The 23,377-nt window shown below is 48.5% G+C and overlaps 1 protein-coding gene across 1 annotated transcript in view; it reads left to right on the top strand.

The window, feature by feature from the left end:
* Grb2 (growth factor receptor bound protein 2) overlaps positions 1-22,198 on the top strand; it is a 62,443-nt gene extending 40,245 nt beyond the window's left edge. Inside the window, exons 3-6 of the mRNA XM_075990083.1 lie at positions 7,938-8,035; positions 16,146-16,268; positions 19,742-19,910; positions 20,430-22,198. Coding sequence (XP_075846198.1) covers positions 7,938-8,035; positions 16,146-16,268; positions 19,742-19,910; positions 20,430-20,615 — 576 coding nt within the window. The 3' untranslated portion in view covers positions 20,616-22,198. The remainder of the gene's footprint in view (positions 1-7,937; positions 8,036-16,145; positions 16,269-19,741; positions 19,911-20,429) is intronic.
* The last annotated feature ends 1,179 nt before the right edge of the window (positions 22,199-23,377 follow it).

Here is a 23,377-nt window from a genome sequence, read left to right as displayed (position 1 = left end):
GCTGTGCTGTGGGCATCACTCAGAACAAAGCCCATGGATGAGTCACTGCCTCAGCATACACCTCGTGCCATTTGAGAGGAGCCCAGTTGAGCATGGGGTGTTGAGCTAGCTTCGGGACACTGGCAGGTTAGTTTGGAGAGGCCAAAGCCTGCCAATATACACAGAGTAGTGGTAGATAATACATTCTAAGGGATTATGTTGTTACTGACTAATCTTCCCCTAGCCGCTGGGAAACTAAAGCTGAGAGAGAAGGGTAGCTAATGTTTTATGGATCTGGAAAGAGTTGACTGGAGGAGGAGGGAACCAAACCACAGGACAAGATAGGGTGCCTAGAGGTTGGTGAGCTAACTGCTTTGCCTGACCTGAGGGTTTATATGGAGACTTCCAGGGTAAATGGATATCTTGGTCAGTGTTCTGTTGCTGTGAAGACCATGACTATAAAACTCTTATAAAGGAAATCATTTAATTGGGGCTGGCTTACAGTCTCAGAGACTCAATCCATTGTCATCATGGCGGAGAAGCATGGCAGAGGCGAATGCTATAGAAGGAGCTGAGAGCCCTGCACCCAGATCCTCAGGTGGCAGGAAGTGAGCAACACTGGACCAAGCCCACCCCTCAGTGACAGACCACACCTCTTAATCCTTCTCAAGTAGTGCCGCTCCCTGAAAACTACACATTCAAATAGATAAGCCTAGCGGGGGCATGCTTTGTTTGGTTGGTTGAGTTTTTTGTTTGTTTGTTTGGCTTTGGTTTTGGTTTTTTGTTTTCGGGATGGTTTCTTTCTGTAATGGCTCTGGGTGTCCTGGAACTCACCTTGTAGACCAGGCTGGCAACACTACCACTCCACCCCTCCAGCTCTGGAGCACTCTTACTCAAATCACCACACCAGACAAAGAATAATCTGGACTCAGAAGATAGTCTTCTGTGTAAGGTTTTTGTTTTTCAGTTTTGTTTTGTTTTTAAAGCAGAAAATCAGCATTATCTGAAGTGGTTTGAAATAGTAAATAGATTGACCTCAAGCAGTCCAGGCTTGAACCGTAGTGCCATTGCTGGGCATTGGTGGGCCTTGCTGGACCGAACCCAACTAAATGGGCTCCTTAGGAGGTGACAGTCGGAGAAGAAATGTCTGAAGAACGTTTTCTACCAGTAGGACCTGAGGAGCAGATTTCCTCCCTCTTTTCTTTGTTATATGACACCATTGCGTAATTGCCTATTTCAGTGAATAGGTTTTTAAGAATTGTCTAATAAGGCCGGGCAGTGGTGGCGCACGCCTTTAATCCCAGCACTTGGGAGGCAGAGGCAGGCGGATCTCTGTGAGTTCGAGATCAGCCTGGTCTACAAAGCTAGTTCCAGGACAGGCTCCAAAACCACAGAGAAACCCTGTCTCGAAAAACCAAAAAAAAAAGAAAAAGAAAAACCAAAAGGAAAAAATAATGTTTAATAAAACAACATAGTTTGGGGAGAAAACCCTCCGTAGTTACATACAGTTTTATCAATATCAAGATCAGAATAGGTTTTTGTTGTTGTTTTTTAATTTCCTAAGGTGCCTGGCTTGACTGGGAAGTGGCTCAGCGCCTTCTCACTGAGTTGTGGCCTGATAGCAGCTGTCCTGAGCCAGTCAGAGTGGAGAGAACCCTGCAGGGCAGACTAGAGCTGATGATGACCTTTGTGCATTTAGTAAGCAGATGGAGGCTTCTGTGGAACCAGGAACCTTTCTTACCCGGTATCCCTAAATTCATTTCTGTCTGTCGCTTCACAGTGAGCCAAGGTGTTGTGGATTCCGCCTGCGCCTTTAATCCCAGCACCTGGGGAAGAGGCAGCAGGACCTGGAGTTCAGAGCCTATGTACGGTACGTAGCAAGACTGTCTCCAGAAAAAAAGAACGGTAAAGAGGAAAGGAAAAATAGGTTCGTAATGGCTCATCTGCAGTGTGGGTGTTTTTCATGGCTTGGCACCTAGGATGACAGGCAGCTTAGCAAAGATGTTTCTCATGCTGAGCAAAACCTGCAACAGATGGATGTGGTGATTGCGAGGCACTTGCTCAAAGTGCTGGGTGAGTCAGTGTGGCTCAGGACTGAGTCAGTACCCGTGCAGTCAACAGGCTGGTGAGTGGCCCCGTCATTTCTGTGTAATAAGTGACAGCAACTGGAAGGAACTACTTTAAATAGCTCTCAGGACTTTTACCCTCGTGAGAGGCCAGTAGAGTTTGCTTTTAAGGGTTTAAAAAAGTGTGTTTGTTTTCTTCTGTTGAAAGTATGTGAGACATGAGGCTGGGGAGATGGCTCAGTGGGTCAGAACACTTGCTATACAAGCTCAAGGACCAGAGTTCAAATCCCTAGCACCCACACAAAAGATTAGGCATTGCCATGTGTGCCTGTAACCCCAGCACTGGTCACTGGCAGCAATAAGGTGACTTGGGGCTTGCTGTCCTGCCAGGCAGCCTGGCTGAGATAGTACACTTCCGATTCAGTGAGAGACCCTGTCTTAAAGGAGTAAGGAGACAGATGATAGAGGAAGACACTAATTCCCTCCTGGCCTCTGCATGCCTGTGTGTGAACACACACTCGCATTAAGTGTCTCTAGATGTCATGGTAGTATTTCAGTAGTGTTCTGTTGAGGGTGCTTAATTGGTTGGGTTGTCGATACCTGGATTGAACTTCTGATGTTAAATTTCTGCCAAGAAAAAGAGCTTTAAAAATGTCACTCAATACACAAGTGCTCTTACAGAGAGTGTTTCATAGGTTGGTGAGATTTTGGATAAATTTTTCTTTGAAAAAAATTTCTATTTATCTTTTTATTGGGTGGGCATCCGGGTGCCACCCATGAGAGTTCTTTCTCTCCACCATTGGGTCCTGAGGCTAGAACTCAGGTCAAGGCTTGGTGGCTACAAGTGTCTTTACGCACTGAGCCATCTTGCTGGCTCAGCTCTAACTTTTTTGTTTGTTTGTTTGGTTTTTCAAGACAAGAGTTTCTCTGCGTAACAGCCCTAGCTGTCCTGAAACTCTGTAGGTCAGGCTGGGCTCGAACTCACAGAGATCTGCCTGCGTCTCTGCCTCCCAGGTGCTGGGATTAAAAGTGTGCGCCACCACTGTCCGACCAGTTCTAACTTTTGATTGAGGTTTGATACACAGCAAAATTCATGTGTCATAAGTGAATTTCTACAAGCAACTCGCATAAATAAGCAGCACCAGGAGAGTACGCACACAAGTCCACCACGGCGTCCCCACCGTGTGCCCTCCCTTCCCTTCTCTTTGGGCTGATGGTTTCAGAGTCTCTGTACAGGGAGGGGGAAGAGCCCTTCACTGAAACTGGCTCTCCTTCCTTTTACAGTCTCATCTCTTGATCAGTTGGTTTCCGTTGAACCAAAGCGCTTGTGTGTGTGGAGGGACGGGGGTTGTTAGCTCCTGAGTCATAGCTCAAAGTAGAAGGGCCAGACAGAAGTGCAGCTGGGGTGCTGGCTGGAGATTCCTTGGAATATTCAAAGTGGAGCTGAATGTGGGTTGGTTAGGTCACCTGTTGAGAGGAGGTGACAGATGAGCAATCTCTTAAGTGCCTTCAGCAGGAAGAGGGCGGGGAGAAACAGCTTCCTCATTCTCAGCTCAGAACAAGCCCTGAACTCCTGTGAGGGCTGTCAGCTAGAAGCAGGCTCTCTAGGTGCCCTGGGTTACCCTCCCCTCTACTTTAAACTCATGCTCACTTTTGTAGCCTTTGCTCGTTTGTTTGTTCAAACTTTTAGACAAAAAAAAGTTAATTTAGGGGACAGGCAGTAGTGGCACATGCCATTAATCCCAGACTCAAGAGACAGAGGACAGGAGATCTCTGCTGAGTTCGAGGCCAGCCTGGTGTACAGAACTAGTTCAAAAAAGAAAATTAATTTGGAGCTGGGCATGGTGGTACATGCCTTTTTCAAGTAGTCTATGTAATGAGTTCCAGGCAACCAGGGCTATGTAGAAAGACCCTGTCTCAAAAAAAACAAACACACGTTAGTTTGGTAGGCTAGAGAGATAGCTCAGCAGCTTAGAGCATGTGTGTGTTGCTCTTTCAGAGGACCCGGCTTTGATTCACAGCACCCACATTGGGCAGCTCACACTGCCTGTAATTTCAGCTCCAGAGGATCCAGCACCTTCCCTTAAGTGCACATATGTGCACATAGACACACACTTTTTAATGAGCTCTTGCTCTCGTGGTTGATGAGTGTTTTGCCTGCATGTATCCCTGGTGAGAGCAGACTTCAGAAGAGGACACTGGATCCCTAGAACTGGAATTACAGGTGCTTGTGAGCATCCATATGGGTGCTGGGGATTGAACACGGGTCCTCTGGAAGAATAGCCAGCACTGAGTCATCTCTCTGGCCCCAAAAAGTTGATTTTTGAGTTATGTTATTCCGGTGTGAGCTTCCCTGTGACAGCTGTTGCATGTGCAGAGCGGGTAGCCCTGACCTCCGTCCCGCGGGTGACATCATGTGACACTCCTGTGCTTGCCCCCAGCATGGCCAGCCTGTTCTTTAATCTAGAGCATAGACACAGAGTAGCACCATGGCTGTCTGGCTTTCCCAGATAACCGAAATTGTAGCCATTCATGTGCCAAGCATCATATTTCCCTGCCATCTGGGAGACAAAGCTGTAATAACACCTTGAGGTGATGTTTGGTGCTGTAGAAAACCATGGCTGTAAACAGTCTCCACACATGGAGTTCCCTTTATCTCATGCACAGTAGAGCAATACTTAGGGGTACTGGTCTCTGTCTTGGGAAAGATGGCAGTGAGAACTTGCAGCTTCTGGCACTCCTTGGCATGTAATGATGTTTGTTTTCTACAGGGCTGCTGGGTGCAGTCTAATTGGCCATTGTTAAATGAGTCTCTTACTCTCTTCTGTTGCATAAGTAGGTCACAGCCAGTGTCTTGTCAGCCTAGCTCATCTGCTTTGCACGAATCCAGAGCGTGTGGTGCGCCCCAGCAGCTCTTGCCCAAGCTTGCCGACTGCTTTGTCATCATCAGAGGGTCGTTGTTCACAAGATGCTTGTGAGACCACATTTTTCTTGAAGCCCTTATTTTTGGTGGATAAGAGTACTGGCCTTAAGCAACTTAAAAAAAGCAGAGCCTGTCTTAGTGGGCTGGTGAGAGCTCTGTGCTTCAAAGATGGCACTGCCTCTTATTCCCAATCACCTGCCTTTGGTGTGCCTATGTGAGCAACAGAATGAATGCCTTTGCTGGCCATGCACAGGTCAGTGTTTGCTTATGAAGACTTTAAATTATGTATGTCCTGCATAGTGATTCATCCGGGCCTTCAATAAAGTGTGAGTGATTTCTCAAAGACTCCGTGTGTGCCCGTGTGTATGTGCATGTTCCACACATATGCAAATGCTCTTGGAGGCCAGAAGAGAACATGAGATCCCCTGGAGCTGGAGTTACCCCCTTATGTGATCTGCCCAGTGTGGATGCTGGGAGTCAAACCTGGGTTCTATGCAAGAGAAGCAAGTGCTCTGCGCCTCCTGTCCAGCCCCTGCTCCTTGCTTTGTTTTGTTTTTGAGACAGACCTGGCTGTCCTGGAACTCACAGAGATCTGCCCACCTCTGCCTCCCGAGCACTGGGATTAAAGGTGTTTGGTTCTCTTTCTGCCGTGGGTCTGGGCTCCCACTCGTCAGGCCTGCATAGTAATCAGTCACCCACTGGGTCAGCTTGCCAGCCCATAGGTGTTTGTTTGAGGGGGAAAAAACAATAAAGGAAAAGCAAGTTTTAAATTTGGTGTGGTACTTTATGCCTCTAATTCCAGCATACGGGAAACTGAAACAAGAAGATTGCCCTTAGTCTTAGACCAGCCTGAGGTTCACAGTCCAAGTCCAGCTATAAACCCCTATCTCATAAAAACAAAACAAATAGAAATCCATCCTTCCTGCACTCTGGGTATATGAGCCTCTTGGGAATTGGAGGCGGTCTCATTGAGTTGAGTGCTTACTGTTTCTTTATTAGCTTTTGTAGACTTGGCCCTGTTGACTTTTGTTTTGTTGTTTTGGGACAGTGTCACTATGTAGCCCTGACTGACCTGGAACTCTATAAAAACCAGGTTGGTCTCAAACTCATAGTGATCTGCCAGCCTCTGCCTCCTGAGTGCTGGAACTAAATGCATGTGCCACCACACCTGACCCTCATTGATATTTATATGCATACACCTAAAGACGGTGATGTCACCTGTAGCTAGAGGCTGGCCAGCATGACGGAGCTCTGTGACATCTTTGTTGAGATGTTATGATCTCGGTTGCAGCTGACAGGTTGTTGCCCCTTTTGATGTGTTATGTCACGTTAGAATGTCAACATGCAAATATCAGCCATGCCAGAGCTCTCTGATTTCTAATGTGACTGATGTTCAGTCTCAAAATCACTTTAAGAAACAAAACATTACCAACTTCCCTTTAGAAGTTCATTGTCCAGTGTCAACTGACCACCGCCGTTGCAGTCATCATTTCCTTTGCCCCCATTATGAGGTTGAGCTCACTTCAGTATTTTCTCTTCCTCCGTCCTTTCTTTCGGAGACAGGTCCTACTGTGTACCCCTGTAGTCCTCAAAGCTTTCAGCGAACCTCCTTCTGCTCTGCTGACATTCAAGGTGGAGGCCACCACATGTCTTCTGCATTTTCTTTTCTTTTCTTTTTTTTTTTCTTTTGGTTTTTCGAGACAAGGTTTTTCTGTGGCTTTGGAGCCTGTCCCAGAACTAGCTTTTGTAGACCAGGCTGGCCTCGAACTCACAGAGATTCGCCTGCCTCTGCCTCCCGAGTGCTGGGATTAAAGGCGTGCGCCACCACCGCCCGGCTTTGCATTTTCATTCTTAATACCAACCTTAAACCAGGCATGGTGGTACACACCTGTAATCCTAGAATTGAGAAGCAGGAGGATTGGGAGTTCTGACAAGTCTGAAGTTGTTACATAGTGAGTTCTAGTCAGTCTGATCAACAAGGTGAGACCCAATCTCAAAACCAACCAAACAACCCACAAACATGCCTGTGATCCTAGCACTTGGGAGGGGGAGGCAGCAGGATCAGAAATTCAAGGTCATTCCCAGCCACCAAGTTCAAGCCTAACCTAGGCTAAAAGAAACTGTTTTCATTATTTATGCCCACTGCCCTCTGCCTTTGGTTGAAGGTCTAGAATTTGCTCTGAGTCTTGGACCTGAAGACTCAAGATTGTGTTGGTTGTTCTGCTTCCTAGACTGCCTGACCTGAACACAGCATTGTCGGGTTTTCCTGCCTAGTCATTAGGGTGGTTCCTTACAGTGACCCCTCGTTGCACCAATGAGCTGCTTGGTAGCGGGGCTGCTGGGAACTGCCTTGGGAGTTTGGCAGTTGGCTTGCAGAGAACACAAGAATTTCTCCGCACTTACTTTTTTCTTCCACACTGCAGCCTTGTTCAGTCTCTGTCAGGCCGGGTTCCTGTGCTCACTGGCACCAGTGCCTCTGTCTCCTAGAGAACCCTCCTTAAGAAAACACAGATCTGTTCCACCATTCCTTCTGCCTTCCCACTGAAGGTTTAATTCTAGATGTTGAAAAAGAAGCCTGGGGTCTGGAGAGATGGCTCAGCGGTTAAGAGCACTGCCTGCTCTTCCAGAGGTCCTGAGTTCAATTCCCAGCAGCCACATGGTGGCTCACAACCATCTGTAATGAGATCTGTTGCTCTCTTCTGGCCTGCAGGCACATATGCAGACAGAATACCGAGAATACTATATACATAATAAATAAATAAATGTTTTAGGAAAAAAAGAAAAAGAAGCCTGAACTTTCACTGCCCAGGGTTTCTTTTTCTCTGACCTTTGTAGTTTAACATATAATGCTGGCTGTGGAAATTAAAAGAATTCTGATACCCAAGTAACCTTCCTGCGAGCCTAGGAGACATGACCGTCTGTGGCTGCCCTAACAATAGTGGTTGACTTTTTCCGTCTTTATTTTTCAGGTTTTGAATGAAGAGTGCGATCAGAACTGGTATAAGGCAGAGCTCAATGGGAAGGATGGCTTCATCCCCAAGAACTACATAGAAATGAAACCTCATCCGTAAGTTGGGCTCCATGGCTCTCCTAAGCAGGATGCTCACCCGCTTTCCCAAGTACTTGTTCTGATTTGGATTATTGGGGATGGAGCAGGGATGGTCTCGATGTAGCTTCGGCTGCTCTATAACCAGGCTGACCTCACGGAGACCCACCTGCCTCTGCCTCCCTAGTTCTGAATTTAACAGGTGTGTGCCATTGTCCCTGGGTTGGTTTGGTTTGTACGGTCACACCACATGTATATCCTTCCTCGGCCATCCAAAGTTCTGGGGTGACAAGCATGCACCACCATGTCAGGCTACCAGGTACTGTTGTTAAGTTTAAAATGGAGTCCATAGTCAGGTGTCATGGTGCATACCTAGGATCCCAGTGTTTGAAAGGCAGGTAGGTGGGTCACAGCCAGTTCATGACCGACCAGAGATGCATGGTGAGGCAATATTTCAAAAACTAAAAATACAAAGAAAATAAAGACCATTAGCCAGACATGGTAGTACATGTCTGTGATCCCAGCACTTGGAAGGCGGAAGCAAGAAACTTGTAAGCCCAAGGCCAGCCTGAGCTACAGAGATTTCAGAGTAAGACTGGGTTACATGGGGATTTCAGGGCCAGCCTGTACCTACCAAGACCCTATCTTAGGAAACCAACCAAAAAGCTCTGCGCAGGGGTGGTCCGAGCCCGAGCTCTCTGAGTTTTCTTATTAACACTAGCATGTAATGATGGCGTAAAGCTGGTGTCTGCAATCTCTGAGAGGCAAGCTTGCTTTCTTGCTTTCTTTTTTTTAAAATAAGTTCCTAATTCTTTCTCATTGAGACCTTTGGGGCCTAATGCATTTTGTGGTTTCCTATGCTTTGAGTTTCACACAGAGTTCTAGAGTTCTTGCCACGGTTTTGTGCCCGTGCATTTGATGACCCATAGAATGGTGTGTTCATTCTCTCAGCATTTGGCTGTTCCTAAGTGTTACTTTTCCATCCAAAGTTTCCGCTTGTGGAGGGAAGGAGCTAGGTTCTTCTCCAGGCTGCAGGAGCCCTGAGCCCTGATGTCCCCAACTCCTTCCCTCCTCTACGATTCTTGAGTTTTCTCTGAAGCCCCTCCCCTGCCGGTCTTCCTTATGCCCTTGTGCAGCAGAGTGGACGGGTCAGTGCAAGCCGCCCTGGGAGCATTCATTTATTTGTACACCTCCTGAGTCAGAGGAGCCCAGGCTCTTGGACGGCAGTGCTGCTGCGGCTTCTCTTGGCCTAATGCTAAGTGTCAGACTGGTGGGGGCCCTGGCGCTCTTACTGTGATCACTCTCGCTCTTGGGTGGTCCCTCTTCTCCCCCAAGCCCTGGAGCAGAGATCACACTGTGCTGCTTCAGACGTGCGCAGATGCTGGAGACACCCTCTTACCGGTGTCACGGAGCAGAAGGGTTGCCCAACTCACTCTTTTTATTCTACAAATAGTGAGAGCTCCTGGTGTTTCTGCTCCAGTGCTAGAATCTTCTGAATGTAGTGCTCACCGGAAATGCTTCATGGTGAAAAAGGGGGAAGGAAGGGAAGCACAGAGCCATGTGCCAGCTTGTCCCCACACAGGTGGTTCTTGCTGGCGACTGATAATAACTGGGCCAGATGCCACGATGGCCCAAATCCTGAGTCTCATCCCAAAAGGTGATTTTTTTTTTCTTCTTCTGAATTGCCCCCCACCCCCACAAATCTGTCAGATTAGTTCATGCCTTGACCAGTGAGTTTTACATAGCTGTTGTGTGGCCCTGCTATAAGGTAATGAGAAGGTATGGGCTTCAGTTAACCCGGCCCCTGATAAAATCCCACACTGTCCTGGGGAAGCTCCGTGTCCAGGCAGCATTAGCCAGGAGAAGCAGAGTTTGATTGCCTGCAGGTGATTCACGGAGGCTGTTGTTGCTACCAGGAAAAATAGGAACGCCTCAAGGAAACTGCTTTTACTGCAAGGACAGCCGGGCACCTCCTAATGTTGTTTAGATATTCCATGGGGCAATTACAAAATGAAAAAAGGTCATGTGTGTGTGTGTGTGTGTGTGTGTGTTTGCTTTTTTTCTTAGGCAAGTATGTAAGTTTGGTTTCTACCCAAAAGATTTTAGGTTCCTTGGGAAATTAGGCTGGGCTTCTGATTTTATAGTCCACTGTCACTTGTACCTTGCTTTGGTTTTGGTCTGGTTTGGTTTTTTTGAGACAGGATTTCTCTGTGTAGACCAGGCTGGCCTCAAACTCACAGAGCTCCACCTGCCTCTGCTTCCCAAGTGCTAGTATTAAAGGTGCACCACCATGCCAGGCCATTTCTTATAGCCTTTTAGTCTTGGTTTTGCTTCAGGAAGTTGTGTGGGCTTTTTATAGCCCCACGGGTGGGCACACATTGGAGAAGCACCAAGCAGTGGGGAAGACCCCGTGGACCAGATCACACAGCCTCTGAGTCTCGCCCACATAAGCCAAGTAGTGTCCGCACTTCTCTTTCCTTCATCTGTGCTCAGAGCAAACCCTCAATCAAGGGGTGTTAGTGCTGACGTGGTAGTGCACAGCTTTAGTCCCGGTACTTTAGACAAGGGCAGGAAGATCCTGGGAGCTCAGAGCAGGCCCGCAGTGTTAGGGTCCAGGTTAGTCAGGGCCACATAGTGAGGCCCTGTCTTTTTTTTTTTAAAAAAGAGAGAAGAAAAGAAGATAGAAAAAAGACCAGAGGGGCTGGAGAGATGGCTCAGTGGTTAAGACCACCGACAGCTCTTCCTTCGAATCTGGGTTTGATTCCCAGCACCAACATCATGGTTCACAGCCCTCGTAACTTAAGTTCCAGGGGACTCAAGGTCTGCAGATACTAGGCCCACATGTGGTGCTCAAACATACATGCAGGCAAAACACCTATGCATGCAAAATAGAAGTTCTTAAGTAAAAAAGAGAAAACACAGAAGACCAGTACACACTTTGTAAAGGGCTGGATAGGGAAAGTTTTAGATTTTAGTCTTTCTTTTTGAGTCAGGGCCTCCTTACCATGTGGCTCTGACCGGCCTGAGTTCCCTTTGTTAACCAAGCTGACTCTGATCAGTCTGCTCTTGCCTTCCAAGTGTTTGTATTGCAGGTGTGTGCTGGCACGCACCTGTCCTGCTTTCTTTAAAAAATAAATAAATAAATAAATTGTACGTGTCTCTGTGTCTGTTTGAGTGTATGTATGTGCGTGAGCCTACAGACATCAGAAAGGGGTATTGATCTTCTTGGAACTGGAGTTATAGTTGGTTGTGAACCGCTAATGTGGGTGCTAGGAACTGAACCCAGGTCCTCTAAAAGAGAGCTGTGTTTTTAAGCACCTAGTCATCTCTACCCACACGCATGCACACACGCACACCTGTTCTTTTCCTTCCCCCTCCCCTTTTCTTCCATTCTGGGAATTGAATAGTAGGCAAGCACTTACCACTGGACTATGCCCAGGTCCTCTAAAGTTTATGCTTTGATGACCCACTAGGGCCGGGCTCACTTTACATGCACAGAGTCCTAGATTCCACCCCTAGCACCATAAAAGTATTAATTTTTAAAAATCATCCTGAGTACGGTGCTGTGGTCAGCAGCCTTCAGACTGTTCCGGCAGCACGGCCTTTTGAATGAGATTATGAAACAAAGAGAGCCGTCCTCCTTAGGGAGGTCTGACCGGGAGGGCCACTCGTGCTCTGCCTCCCCCTGTATGTAAGAATTTGGAGCGGTAGGCATACACACCTACGGTCTCTTGAGGATGGGGCAGAGCACTCGGATCACATCTTCAGTGCTCAGTTTAACTCCCTAACTAGACAGCATCAATGTGATCCGCTGGGCTACTTGTAAGCTGGCTGAAGCAAAGTCAGCCCCTCCGCTCTGAGCTCTGCAGAAGGAATGAAACATTCCAGAGCCTCTCTGCAAGTCTGCGGTAGTGCTGGGCACGGCTGCTGGTGCGAAGTGCTTCTGTGACTTTACAGGCTGTTGCTTAGTGTGGCCCCCACAGTGCGGTGTGCCAGTCCCCCCCCCCCCGTCCCCCGCCTTTGTTTGGAGAGGAAGCGGACAGTTATATGATAGAATATCAGCCACCTAATGATGCATTTCGGTCCACATGGAGGCCGACAGGATAGGTTGTGTGTGCCCAGCAGATCCACACAGGCTATCCATAGTAAGTGCGTGTGGGCAGGGGCTATTGCATGCTATAAATAACACACTGGAAAATACATCTATCCTCCCCCTTGGCTTCCTTGCTTGCTATTTCTAGGGCAGTACAGACCAGTCTTTTTAAAGATTGGCAGAACATTTGTCTGTGGGCATGCAGTTATAAGTATCAGTCTCGGGGTAGCTCAGTGGTAGAGGGGACTGGCCCAGCATGCACAGGGCCTGGCTTCTGCGTTCAGCACTGCAAGCGGTCATTCTTTGGAAGAAGCTTATTGGGTCTGCAAATGTCCTGGGAAAGTACAGCGGCTATGACTGGATGCTGTGTGCTTTTCCTCCTGCTGGGTGGTGTCTCGAGACCCTGTCTCTGTATTTGAACCAGGAGCAGATATACAAGAAATTTTTGATCAGTGAAATAGTTTTCAAACTAATGTTTCCTTCTGTTTTAGTTTTTGAAACAGGGTTTTAGTGTGAGACCCAGACCAGCCTTGAAGTTACAGTCAGTATTCCTCCTCCCTCTTCCTTCCCAGTGAAAGATTGCAGCTGTGTATTGCCACGCTCAACCTGACCTCTTATTTCTTGATGCATTTATTTTGTAAAAATTTGAGCCAGGCGGTGATGGCACATACCTTTAATCCCAGCACTCGGGAGGCAGAGGCAGGCGGTTCTCTGTGAGTTCGAGGCCAGCCTGGTCTACAAGAGCTAGTTCCAGGACAGGCTCCAAAGCTACAGAGAAACCCTGTCTTGGGGGAAAAATCCAAGCTGGGTGATAGTGGCAGCACACCCGTTTAATCCCAGCACTTGGGAGGCAGAGGCAGCCGGATGGATGTCTGAATTCGAGGACAGCCAGGACTACACAGAGAAAGCCTGTGTACAAAAACAAAGCAAACAAAAAACCCAGTTAGAGAGTTGGGCCTGCTACACAGGTTTTAACCCAAGTATGCTTGAGGCAGGAGAATCAGAAGTTGGAAACCAGCTAGTCGACAAGACCTTGCCTAAAAAGAATAGCAAATAAGTGTACTTGCAGCTTTGAGTTCACTACAGTTTTTTTGTTTTGTTCTGTTTTGTTTTGTTATTCTGAGACAGAATCGATCTCATGTAGCCCAGGCTGGCCTCAAAATCTCCTAAGTGGCTACTGCTGGCTTTGAAATCTGGGCCTCATGCCTCCACTCCCATGCTAAAATTACAGGCATGTGCTGTTATGCCCAGCACTAATACTTTTGAATTAAATAAAATTGTGTGGATTTTTTGTTTATTTGTTTTTGTTTTTCAAGACACGGTTTCTCTGTAGTTTTAAAGCCTGTCCTGGAACTCACTCTGTAGACCAGGCTGGCCTCAAACTCACAGAGATCCTCCTGCCTCTGCTTCCCGGGTGCCGATTAAAGGCATGCACCACCATTGCCCAGCGAGAATTAAGTTTTTTAGAAGTTGGTGCTTCGTGGCAATATTTTAGGGTGCAGGAACGGGGAGAATGGCTGTGGAGAATATGTGCTCCTTCCCAGTAAGTGTGGAGACAGGGCAGTCACTGTGCATCCTCCCCGGCTGCGTTCAGAAGCTGCTGCGCAAGGGCAGCCAGCCCTTAGCAGTACCAGAGGCCGCGAAAGGGGGCTACCTCCTCAGAGCCTCCTCCTCTCTGGTCTGTTCTAGGGAGTTCCCCAGGCATCAAGGGTTCAGTCTTCTGCATTTGTAGGAGGGGGAGGGGTATATCCCCACAGCCTGGCATCAGAGCATGCAAAGTGAGAAAGACATGAAACTGATTTAGGTGCACTTAAATTCATGCAGGCAGTGTCTAGGGGCGCCCCTCCTAGCAGCCCTGTGTCTACTATCTGAATTTCAGTTTTAATCTCTGAAAGAATGTTTTAAAAATATCTGGCAGTAATAAGATAGTCATAGCCAGGCGTGGTGGCACACGATGTTAATCCCAGCACTCAGGAGGCAGAGGCAGGTGGATCTCTGTGAGTTCGTGGCCAGCCTGGTCTATAGAGTGAGTTCTAGAACAGCCAAGGCTACACAGAGAAACTGTGGAGGCACAGTGGGGGTGGGGGAATAGCCATGACTCTTGCCTGTGGCGAATGCCTCTAATCCTCAGTACTTGGAGGCTGTATGGACCTGACAAGAAACCTTGTCCCAAAACAAACTTCAGCCTTGTGGCTTCCACTTAAAACCCCACCAGCTCCACCCCTTGGAGAGCTGCATGGGAGTGGGAGAGTTCAGACTTCAGGACAGCCTGGGCCACTGTGTGAGACCCTGTCTCAGAACAGCAAGATGACTTAGCAGGTAGAACACTTGCCACGAAAACCAGATGGCCATATCTGACCCCTGGAACTCACAAAAAGATAAGGACATAACTGAACAAAGTTGTCTTCTGACCTCCACATGTATACAATAATTTTAAAATTAAAAGATGGTTTTAAAAGTTAGCTTTCTATGATAGTAAGAACAAGTCACTCTTGTAACTTTATTTTGCTTTATTTCATATGTATGATTGTTTGCTTATGCCTGTGTCTCTGAAACTGGAGTTACAGGTGGGTGTGCGCTATGATAATGGTGCTGGAAACTGAACCATGTCCTCTGGAAGTGCTCTTAACTACTGAGCTCTTTCTCTAGCGCAAAATAAAAATTTAAAAGATGGTCGTGAAAGTTAGGTTTTCCTGGCAGTGGTGGCGCACGCCTTTAATCCTGTCACTTGGTAGGCAGAGGCAGGGAGATCTCTGTGAGGTCAGGTCAACCTGATCTACAGAATGAGTTCCAGGACAGACTCCAAAGCTATAGAGAGACCCTGTCTCACAAAAAAAAAAGAAGAAGAAGAAGAAGTTAGGTTTCTGTAGTTTAGTTGCCAAGGTCTTGTGAAGCGTGCCTGAGGCCTGAGGTTGTGTCTCTAGCACCACATAAAACCAGGTGTGGCACAGCTGTGGCCAAGCCCTCCATACAGGAAGGCCAGGAGTTCCAGCCAGTCTGAAGTGGACTCAAGCACTACACAGAAGGAAACAGTGACACAGCTCTGGTGGTGTGGCTTTCATTTGCAGACCAGAGAGTTCTGGTTACCATAGAGGGTAAGGTCGGTCTTAGCTGGTGTAACAATGGCCAGCCTTCCTTTAGAAACACAGTGAAATACTGAAGATATCTCCACAGTCCTCTCTGCCCTGATTGCTGATGGTTTTCATTTGAAAGAGCCAGGCAGTCACGGCCTCTAGCCCTTTAAAGGTGTCTCTTCTCCTTTATTTTTCTAACTTTGTTTTTTGTTGTTGCTTTTGGTTGATTGGTTGATTTGGTTTTTGGGTGGTTTTGTTTTTGTTTGTTTGTTTGTTTGTTTGTTTTGGGGGGGGTTGCGTGTAATAGCCTTAGCTCTGTGGACCAGGCTGGCCTTGAACTCAGAGAAATCCACCAGCCTGATCTACAGAGTGAGTTCTAAGATAGCTAGGATTTTTACACAGAGAAACCGTCTTGAAAACCCAAAACCAAAGAAAAAAAAGAAACTGCCTGTCTCTGCCTTTCAAGTGCTGGGATTAAAGGGGTGCACCATCACTGCCCAGCTCTGAAGTTCCTGATACTATGATTTAGTTTTTATTTGGGCTCTTAGGTAGTACAGAGAATCAAACTCAAGGCCTTATGAATTTTGGGGAAGTGTCCTAGCGCTGTGTGGTGTGTCCTCCACCCTGAGCCGGTCATCCGGAGAGGCTGGAGAGGAGTGCTGGCCTCCGTTTGTGGCAGGGCTTTCTTGGGTGCCTTTCTGAAAAGTCAGTGAGGGGCCGGGGCTTTGGCTTCAGAAACCAGTTTTCAGGTGGCGTGTTTGGAAAGGTCTCCTTGTAGTCTGAAAGGTGGTCAGGGTCTCGAGTGGGTGAAGCTGCTTGAAAGTGTGTCTCAGAGCAGGCCCGAGACCAGCAGGCGAAGAGCAGCCTCCCCCAACAAGGAGAGGGCTCTTATATGCGTGTGAGGCTGGACAGCCCATTGCATTGTGGAGAAGCAGATGTTGACCGGCTTGCTTTCCTTCCTTAGGTGGTTTTTTGGCAAAATCCCCAGAGCCAAGGCAGAAGAAATGCTTAGCAAACAGAGGCATGATGGGGCCTTCCTAATCCGAGAGAGCGAGAGTGCCCCTGGGGACTTCTCCCTGTCTGTCAAGTAAGTATTTCCTGCTGGAGTTGCCCACAGAAGCCTGCTACCATCGACTGAAGCGTGAGGCTGTGGGTGGATGCTAACGTCTTCCCATGGAAATCATAGTGTTTTGCTCTGGAGCCTGTTTTCCAGTGGCCTGAACCTGCAGGAACTGACAGCAGGCACAGCCAGTTTCCTGGTCTCTGGTCCCTACCTGCCTTCGGTGCAGTTGCTGCCAGCCTAACAAAACGCATGCCATCTCAGGTCCCATTGCTTCCCTGGACCAGGCAGACCAGGCACTATCTGAGGCTTTTTTTTTACGTTACTTGGAAAGGTTTCCATGAGCCCGATGGGATGCTATCTCAAAAATCCAAAGAGGAATTAGGCACGGTGTCACATGCCTTTATCCCAGCACTTGGGAGGCAGAGAACTTCTCTGTCTAGGAGAATGACTTTCCATGTGTTTTGAACCAGTCGGTGTCCTTTTCTAGCTAATGTGTTACTGCAGAAGCCCACTTCACGGCTTCTCAACACAGACTAACTCTGTACCTCAGGCCCTCCTGGAACTTGTGCAGCAGAGCCCGTCCTCAGATTGGCAATCTGCCTGTCTCGGGCTTCTGGGATGACGGGCCCGAGCATCCCCTTGTTTCATTCTTTGTCCATAAAGAGGAGTTGGGGAGGGCTGGAGAGATGGCTCAGAGGTTAAAAGCATTGCCTGCTCTTCCAAAGGTCCTGAGTTCAATTCCCAGCAACCACATGGTGGCTCGCAACCATCTGTAACGAGATCTGGTGCCCTCTTCTGGCCTGCAGGCATACACACAGACAGAATGTTGTATACAAAATAAATAAAATAAATAATAAAATAATAAAAATAGATAAATAAAATAAAATAAATAAATAAGGAAAAAAGAGGAGTTGGGGAGCCCAGTGCCTTCAGTCCCAGCGCCGGGTCCAGAAGTGAGAGGACAGACAGACTTCCGCAGGAGTCCGTTTTCTCTGCTACCTTGGGATCTGAGGTTTAAACCCAAATTGTCATGTCTGTGCACAAGCCCCTCTACTCACTGGACACCCCCCCCCGTCCTGCTGTTGTCCTTAAACACTGACCAGGGTCCCACTGAGTTGCGCACACTGGGAGCTAGGGTGTAGCCCATGCATGGTCTGAGTTCCGTCTCTAGCTCTGTGGTGAACTGGACCGGCCTTGGACTTCCCATCCTCCCCACCTTCGCTTTCTGTAGAGGAACGCCAGGCCTTCAGTTCCAGACTCCAGAACAAAGTTGTGCTCTGTCTAAATGGAGACGTGAGAACTGCCGGAGGAGATCTGATGCCTTGGAATGTGTTTGCAGTATTTCTTTTCTTCTTCTCTCCTTTTTTTATTTTTTATTTTTTGTTTTTTTGGGGGGGTGTTTTTTGTTTTTTGGGTTTTTTTTTTTTTTTTTTTGGTTTTTCAAGACAGGGTTTCTCTGTGTGGTCCTGACTGTCCTGAAACTTTTTATCTGTAGTCTAGGCTAGTCTCAAAGTCAGGGATCCTTCTGAGTGCTGGAATTAAAGGTGTGCACCATCACACCTGGCTTACAGTGGTTTTATCTTTGATTTTATTTTGGGGGTTTTGCTTTGTTTTTTTCAAACTGGGTGTGAAACTAGTTTCCTCCTCTTGTAACCAGGACTTTGATTGCATACGTGTGAGGACGGATCTAACAGAGCATCTTGGGCTGAGTTTGCAGAATTATCATTTTTTATGCTTCTAAGTGGCTTATGTGTCATCTGCTTCCCTTGGTATCTGCTGCCCCAAGCAGCTGTAGCCAGACCAGCTCCGTACATGCTCCAGCTGAAGACACCAGCAAGGCCGAACTGTTCCCTCCCATCAAAGGGAATCGTAGGGATGGAGCCTAGGAGAGCAGATAGGATGCTTGCCTGGCACGGGTGAGGTCTGTGCTCCCTTCCAGGGCAAATTCTGCCTACAACCGGGTATAACCCAGCACTCAGGAGGTAGAGGCAGGAGAAGCATATGTAGTTGGGGTTTTTGTTTTATTTTGGTGTTTTGGGTTTTGTCTTGTCCCCCTCCCTTGCTCTTTGCTCTTTTGGGGAGCCCACACCACCCAGCTCCCAAATAAATCACACAAGGAGACTTTCTATTTCTTGTGAATGCCTAGCCTTAGTTTGGCTTGTTGCTAGATAGCTTTTTTTTTTTTTTTTGAGACAGGGTTTCTCTGTGGTTTTGGAGCCTGTCCTGGAACTAGCTCTTGTAGACCAGGCTGGTCTCAAACTCACAGAGATCCGCCTGCCTCTGCCTCCCAAGTGCTGGGATTAAAGGCATGCGCCACCACCGCCCGGCTGGGTTTTTTTGTTGTTGCCAGCACTGACTTTGGTTTCCAAACACATGCTCACTCACACATGTGCGTTCACAGCCCCGGGAGCGTGCACATGGGTGAGAGAGAGACAGAACATCCTGCCTTTGAGGCAAACATCTTCACTGAGGGCTTCACACACACCAGTCTCCAGCACTGCACGGGCTTCAGGATCTTCAGTGTCTGGGTGAAAAGCCGTGGTAGAAGTGACCCTTGGGTCCTGGATCTGCAGCCCTCCTGAGGCTCCGCCAGTGCATTCGCTTCTCAGAAAACATAATGAAGTCGTCCAGTTGCTTTGGTCTCGCTTTCCTCCATTCCAGTTACCAGAGACCAAATAAGTCTTAGATTTTGAATAACTTTTATGATTTCATATTGCTGTAATTGTCTCAATGAAAATTAAACTTTATCAGATTATAGTATCTATAGGGGAAAGGGGTGGGGTGTATCTGGGATTCAGTATCTGGTTTCAGATTTGCCCTGGGTGTTTGGAAGTGTCCTGCGCTCCCTAGCTTGGAGCTCAGTGCTGCCATCTTCTGGGTTGTCTTTAGAACTCAACTCCCTGACCTTTAAGCCTTAAACTGAAGGAGAGGCTCCTGGAAAAATTTGAAGGCTTGGCAGTGAACAGGAAGCAGGGCCCTCGCTGAGTGACTGTCCTGTTCTGGTGTCACCGGTGCAGACCCTGTGGGCTGGCCAGCGTCAGTCAGTCACACTCGTTACCATTGCTCCACAGTGCAAAAGAGCTTGTCGTCCGGTGATAGGAATGTTTGTTTCATGTTTGGGTCTCATTACCCTGAAAAAGAAAATTTGTATGACAGATCCTCAGTGGAAAGCATGGCTTTGGTGGCGTACCTGTAGTCCCAGCCCTGGGGAAGCTGAGTCAGGAGGATCACCATGAGTTCTAGACCAGCTTAGCCAGTCAGCCCAAAGCCGACCTAGGCTAGTGCTTGAATGTCACATCGCTTTTTAACATTTAAAGCAGATAAAATTGTAACTTCGTTAATGGGCTGTGTTAGGAGATCCACGGGCATCTTCAGAGTGAGCCGAGTGGGTGGACTTGCCCTCTGTGGGGGTTGTTGCTGTGACCAGCAGTCAGGACAGGTCTAGGGGAGCCCCGCAGAGCCCTGTGGCTGCTTCATGCCTCTTCTCCCTTCTGCAGGTTTGGGAATGATGTCCAGCACTTCAAGGTGCTCCGCGATGGGGCTGGGAAGTATTTCCTGTGGGTGGTGAAGTTCAATTCTCTGAATGAGCTGGTAGATTACCACAGATCGACATCCGTGTCCAGGAACCAGCAGATATTCCTGCGGGATATAGAGCAGGTGCCACAGGTAAGCCAGAGCTAGCGGGGCCACCACAGCACCTCCTTGTGCACCAGGCTGCCGTCATCCACACCGAGGGTCTGCAGCTGGCATCGGGTGGTTTTGCCACCAGAGAGAAGTGCTTCCAGCCCGGGCAGCCTGTCAGGAGTGGCTGCACACCCTTGTCCCTTACTTACTAGCAGGAGTTTTGGTCAGGACTGCTTTGGTTTGTGAAAGCTCTTTGTCCTGTACAACCTAAGTGACTGGAACACAGACGTTTTCATACCTGTGAGTAGCTGTGCTACACACAGCGCATGTTACTGCTCTTCCCTGTTAGCTTACTGTGGCCCGTTGACCACTCGCAGTGACAACGGTGTGTGCCCTGTGCTTTTGAGTCTTGGTAAAGGATTGCGCCAACCCACCTAGGACTTAGTGGTGGGAGGCTGCTTTGGGAAGTGGGTGGGTTTGCACGTGCTCACTCACTGAGCAGTTGGCTCTCAAGGCAGCTGGCAGCATCAGGAATACCGTTTCCCTGCTTCTCTTTTGCAGCAGCCAACGTATGTCCAGGCACTGTTTGACTTTGACCCCCAGGAGGATGGTGAGCTGGGCTTTCGCAGAGGAGACTTCATCCATGTCATGGATAACTCAGATCCCAATTGGTGGAAGGGGGCCTGCCATGGGCAGACCGGCATGTTTCCTCGCAATTACGTCACCCCAGTGAACCGGAACGTCTAAGAAGCAAAAGAGATTATTTAAAGAAAGTGAAAAGTTGAGACCATTCACAAGAATTCCACTCACATGCTGCCTGTCACAGCCTGTGAGGGAGTGCAGAACACCTGGCTGGGTCCTGCTGGTGACCCTCGCACTTAGGTTGAAACTTCGGGGGGTGGGAAGGGGTGTTTGATTTCATAATGCCAAAACTTAACCTATTGAATTGAATTACAGTTTTTATTACAGAATCTCACCGCTGCTCCTGTTCCCCTCCTGTGTCCTCCTTCTCGTCCTCTCTTTCCTGTCCTTCAGTGCATGACGTTTAAGGCCACATATAGTCCCAGCTGATGCCAATAATAAAAGAAAAGAAACGAAGTGGGCTGGTATTTTCTCTATGCAAACTGTCTGTGGAGATGGATGGACTTAAAGAGCTGTATTCTTCACACACAAGGGGCGGCCAGGGCACCTGGGCCCTTGGCTGGGCATCTGCCTCCAGCCCCAAGCCTGGAGCACTCCGTCAAAGCTGGGCTTCGTAGGGAAGGAGGCAGGCTGCCCACCTGCGGCCCTGAGTCACTGCAGACCTGCGTCTCCTCCACTGTCTCCCCTTCAGGTGCCGCTAAGATGTTGTTTTTCATAGTGCCTTTTTCCTTATTTCAAGGGTGTTTATGAGTGGTGTTTTCACTTTTTTTAAAAAAAAAAAGAAAATAAGTTAAAGACAGTCCAGAGCTTTTCAGCCGATTAGTCCTCTATCCTGCGTAATGTTTCCCTCTCAGGGCAGGGAAACAGGACAGAGGGTAAGGGGCTGGGAGAGGCAGAGTGGGTGTCCCCCGTCTGGGTGGGCCAGAGGTCTTGGCAGACTCAGCTCCCTGGCCTCCAGTCTGAGTTGTGGTCTGCCCTTTCTATGCCTGGAGCCAGGAAGTGTCACACAGAAGACGGGGGAGTGGGTGGCATCCACGCTGACCTGCTTCCACTCTCACAGGCTACGCTCAGGTGGGAGATGAGAATGGCTTTTCATTTTTCTTGCTCTTAGAACAAGGTCCTCGCTCTCGATTGTGTTTCCAGCCTGCCCGAGAGCGTGAATAGCAGGACTGGGTTGGCTGTTTGCACCTGTCATGCTGCCCCCTTCCCGGAAGCCCCGTGAGGCGGGAAAGACCTGTGAGCTTTGGCCCTCTAGTCACGTGCCTGTCCTGTCCTCTCCACCCAGCCTCCTCCCACAGCAGCAACAAGGCTCCCCGCCTCTCTCTTGGAGTGGGTGATGTCCTTGGGCTGCTGGCTTCTTCAGGGTGGGGTATCCCCTGGACTCTGTTTTATGAGATGGACTCAGCCCTGGGGGGCGACCTTCTGGATCGAACGTGTTCCTGCCCCTCCTGGTTCTGCTTCTTTCCCTGCTGATGATAAAAATAATCTCTGGAGTTACACCTGGGCCATTTGATTGTTTTATTTTGGAATTGGTGTATATCATGAAGCCTTGCTGAACTAAGTTTTGTGTGTATATATTTAAAGATCAGTGTTTAAATAAAAAGACCTATGTACTTACTCCTTTAACTTCTGCGGATAGCAATTTGGTAGGTAGTGATTAACTGTGAATAAACAGACAATGAATTCTTCACCGTGTATCTTTATTTCTCCCTGATGACGTCTTTTTTATAGACAGGGTCTCTCTCACTGTGTAGCCCAGGCTGGCCTGGAATTCACAAGGGTCCACCTCCCTCTGCCTTCCGGTTGCTGGGATTAAAGGCTTGGAGTTTGTTATTACAGCTTGGCATATGTAGCCCCTGTGATCCTAGGACAAGTGATGTAGTTCATCATTTGGAAACTGGTTCAGACCAAGAGCTTTGGGGATGGAGGGCTGAGCTAATAAGGCCCCTCCCCCTCCGCTGAAGCTGGAGAAAGGCTGATCGTAGAGGAAGTAGCTGAGGAAGGGATCCTGGCTGCCGCTGCTAGGGTTGAAACGAGGCTGGTAACCACATCTACGGCCGGGACGTGTGCAGCAAGGGTTAATGGTTGAAAAGAGAAATTACTTTGAGCAAACAACCTCCTGTGTTGTCACAGCTAGGGAGTTTCCGGGTGCCACCCCGCCCCCTTGCAGTATAAGCAGCACGGAGCTGTGCCTGTCCCACCCTGCTGGGTGCAGACTAGCTACCTTACCCTTGGCTTAGTTTGACTAACCCCTTCCTGCTTTGGGGGCTTCGTTTTGGCCCGGTGCTGGGAACCCAGAGCCTTGCACTTGCTAAGCAAGCACTGACCTGGGTCTCCAATCCTAGGAAGTCCCTTTCTGTTAAGTGGCTTCAGAGTTCAGCATCAGGAGGAGGAGTAGAAATGGCCTTCAGGTGCTCATATTGAGTCACGGACTTCCTGATGTATGTTTCTCCGCTTTTCCCATGGGTCAGATTCCAGGCAAAGTGTGTGTTCAGGGCTCCCCTGGACAGACGTCTACCAGGACCAGCTTGGCTTGTGAAAGCTATAGACTTGGCAAGGCCTTGAGGGTACCACTAGCCAACCTGACCTATCGCAGGGGCCCCCCTGGTCCCAAGACTCTGTCGTATACCCAGGAGTTCCGTATGAAATGAGATCACAAGGCTGTGATGAACAGCTAAGTGCTTCTAGCCTGTCTTGCGGCACCAGCCAGCCATCTTCCTCTTGAGACTTGTCCCCTGGGTCTGCTTAGAAGCCAGGTGACCTTCAGGCCCAAATATTTATTTAGGAAAATTCCTAGATAGCTAGAGGGAAGTGAAGGCAGGTTTCTATGAATGTGTCTTCAGAATACTGAAGTGTGGCATTTACGT

Source organism: Microtus pennsylvanicus, chromosome 11 (assembly GCF_037038515.1).
Source record: "Microtus pennsylvanicus isolate mMicPen1 chromosome 11, mMicPen1.hap1, whole genome shotgun sequence".
NCBI lineage: Eukaryota > Metazoa > Chordata > Mammalia > Rodentia > Cricetidae > Microtus > Microtus pennsylvanicus.
This window is presented reverse-complemented; position numbering and strand designations above follow the sequence as displayed.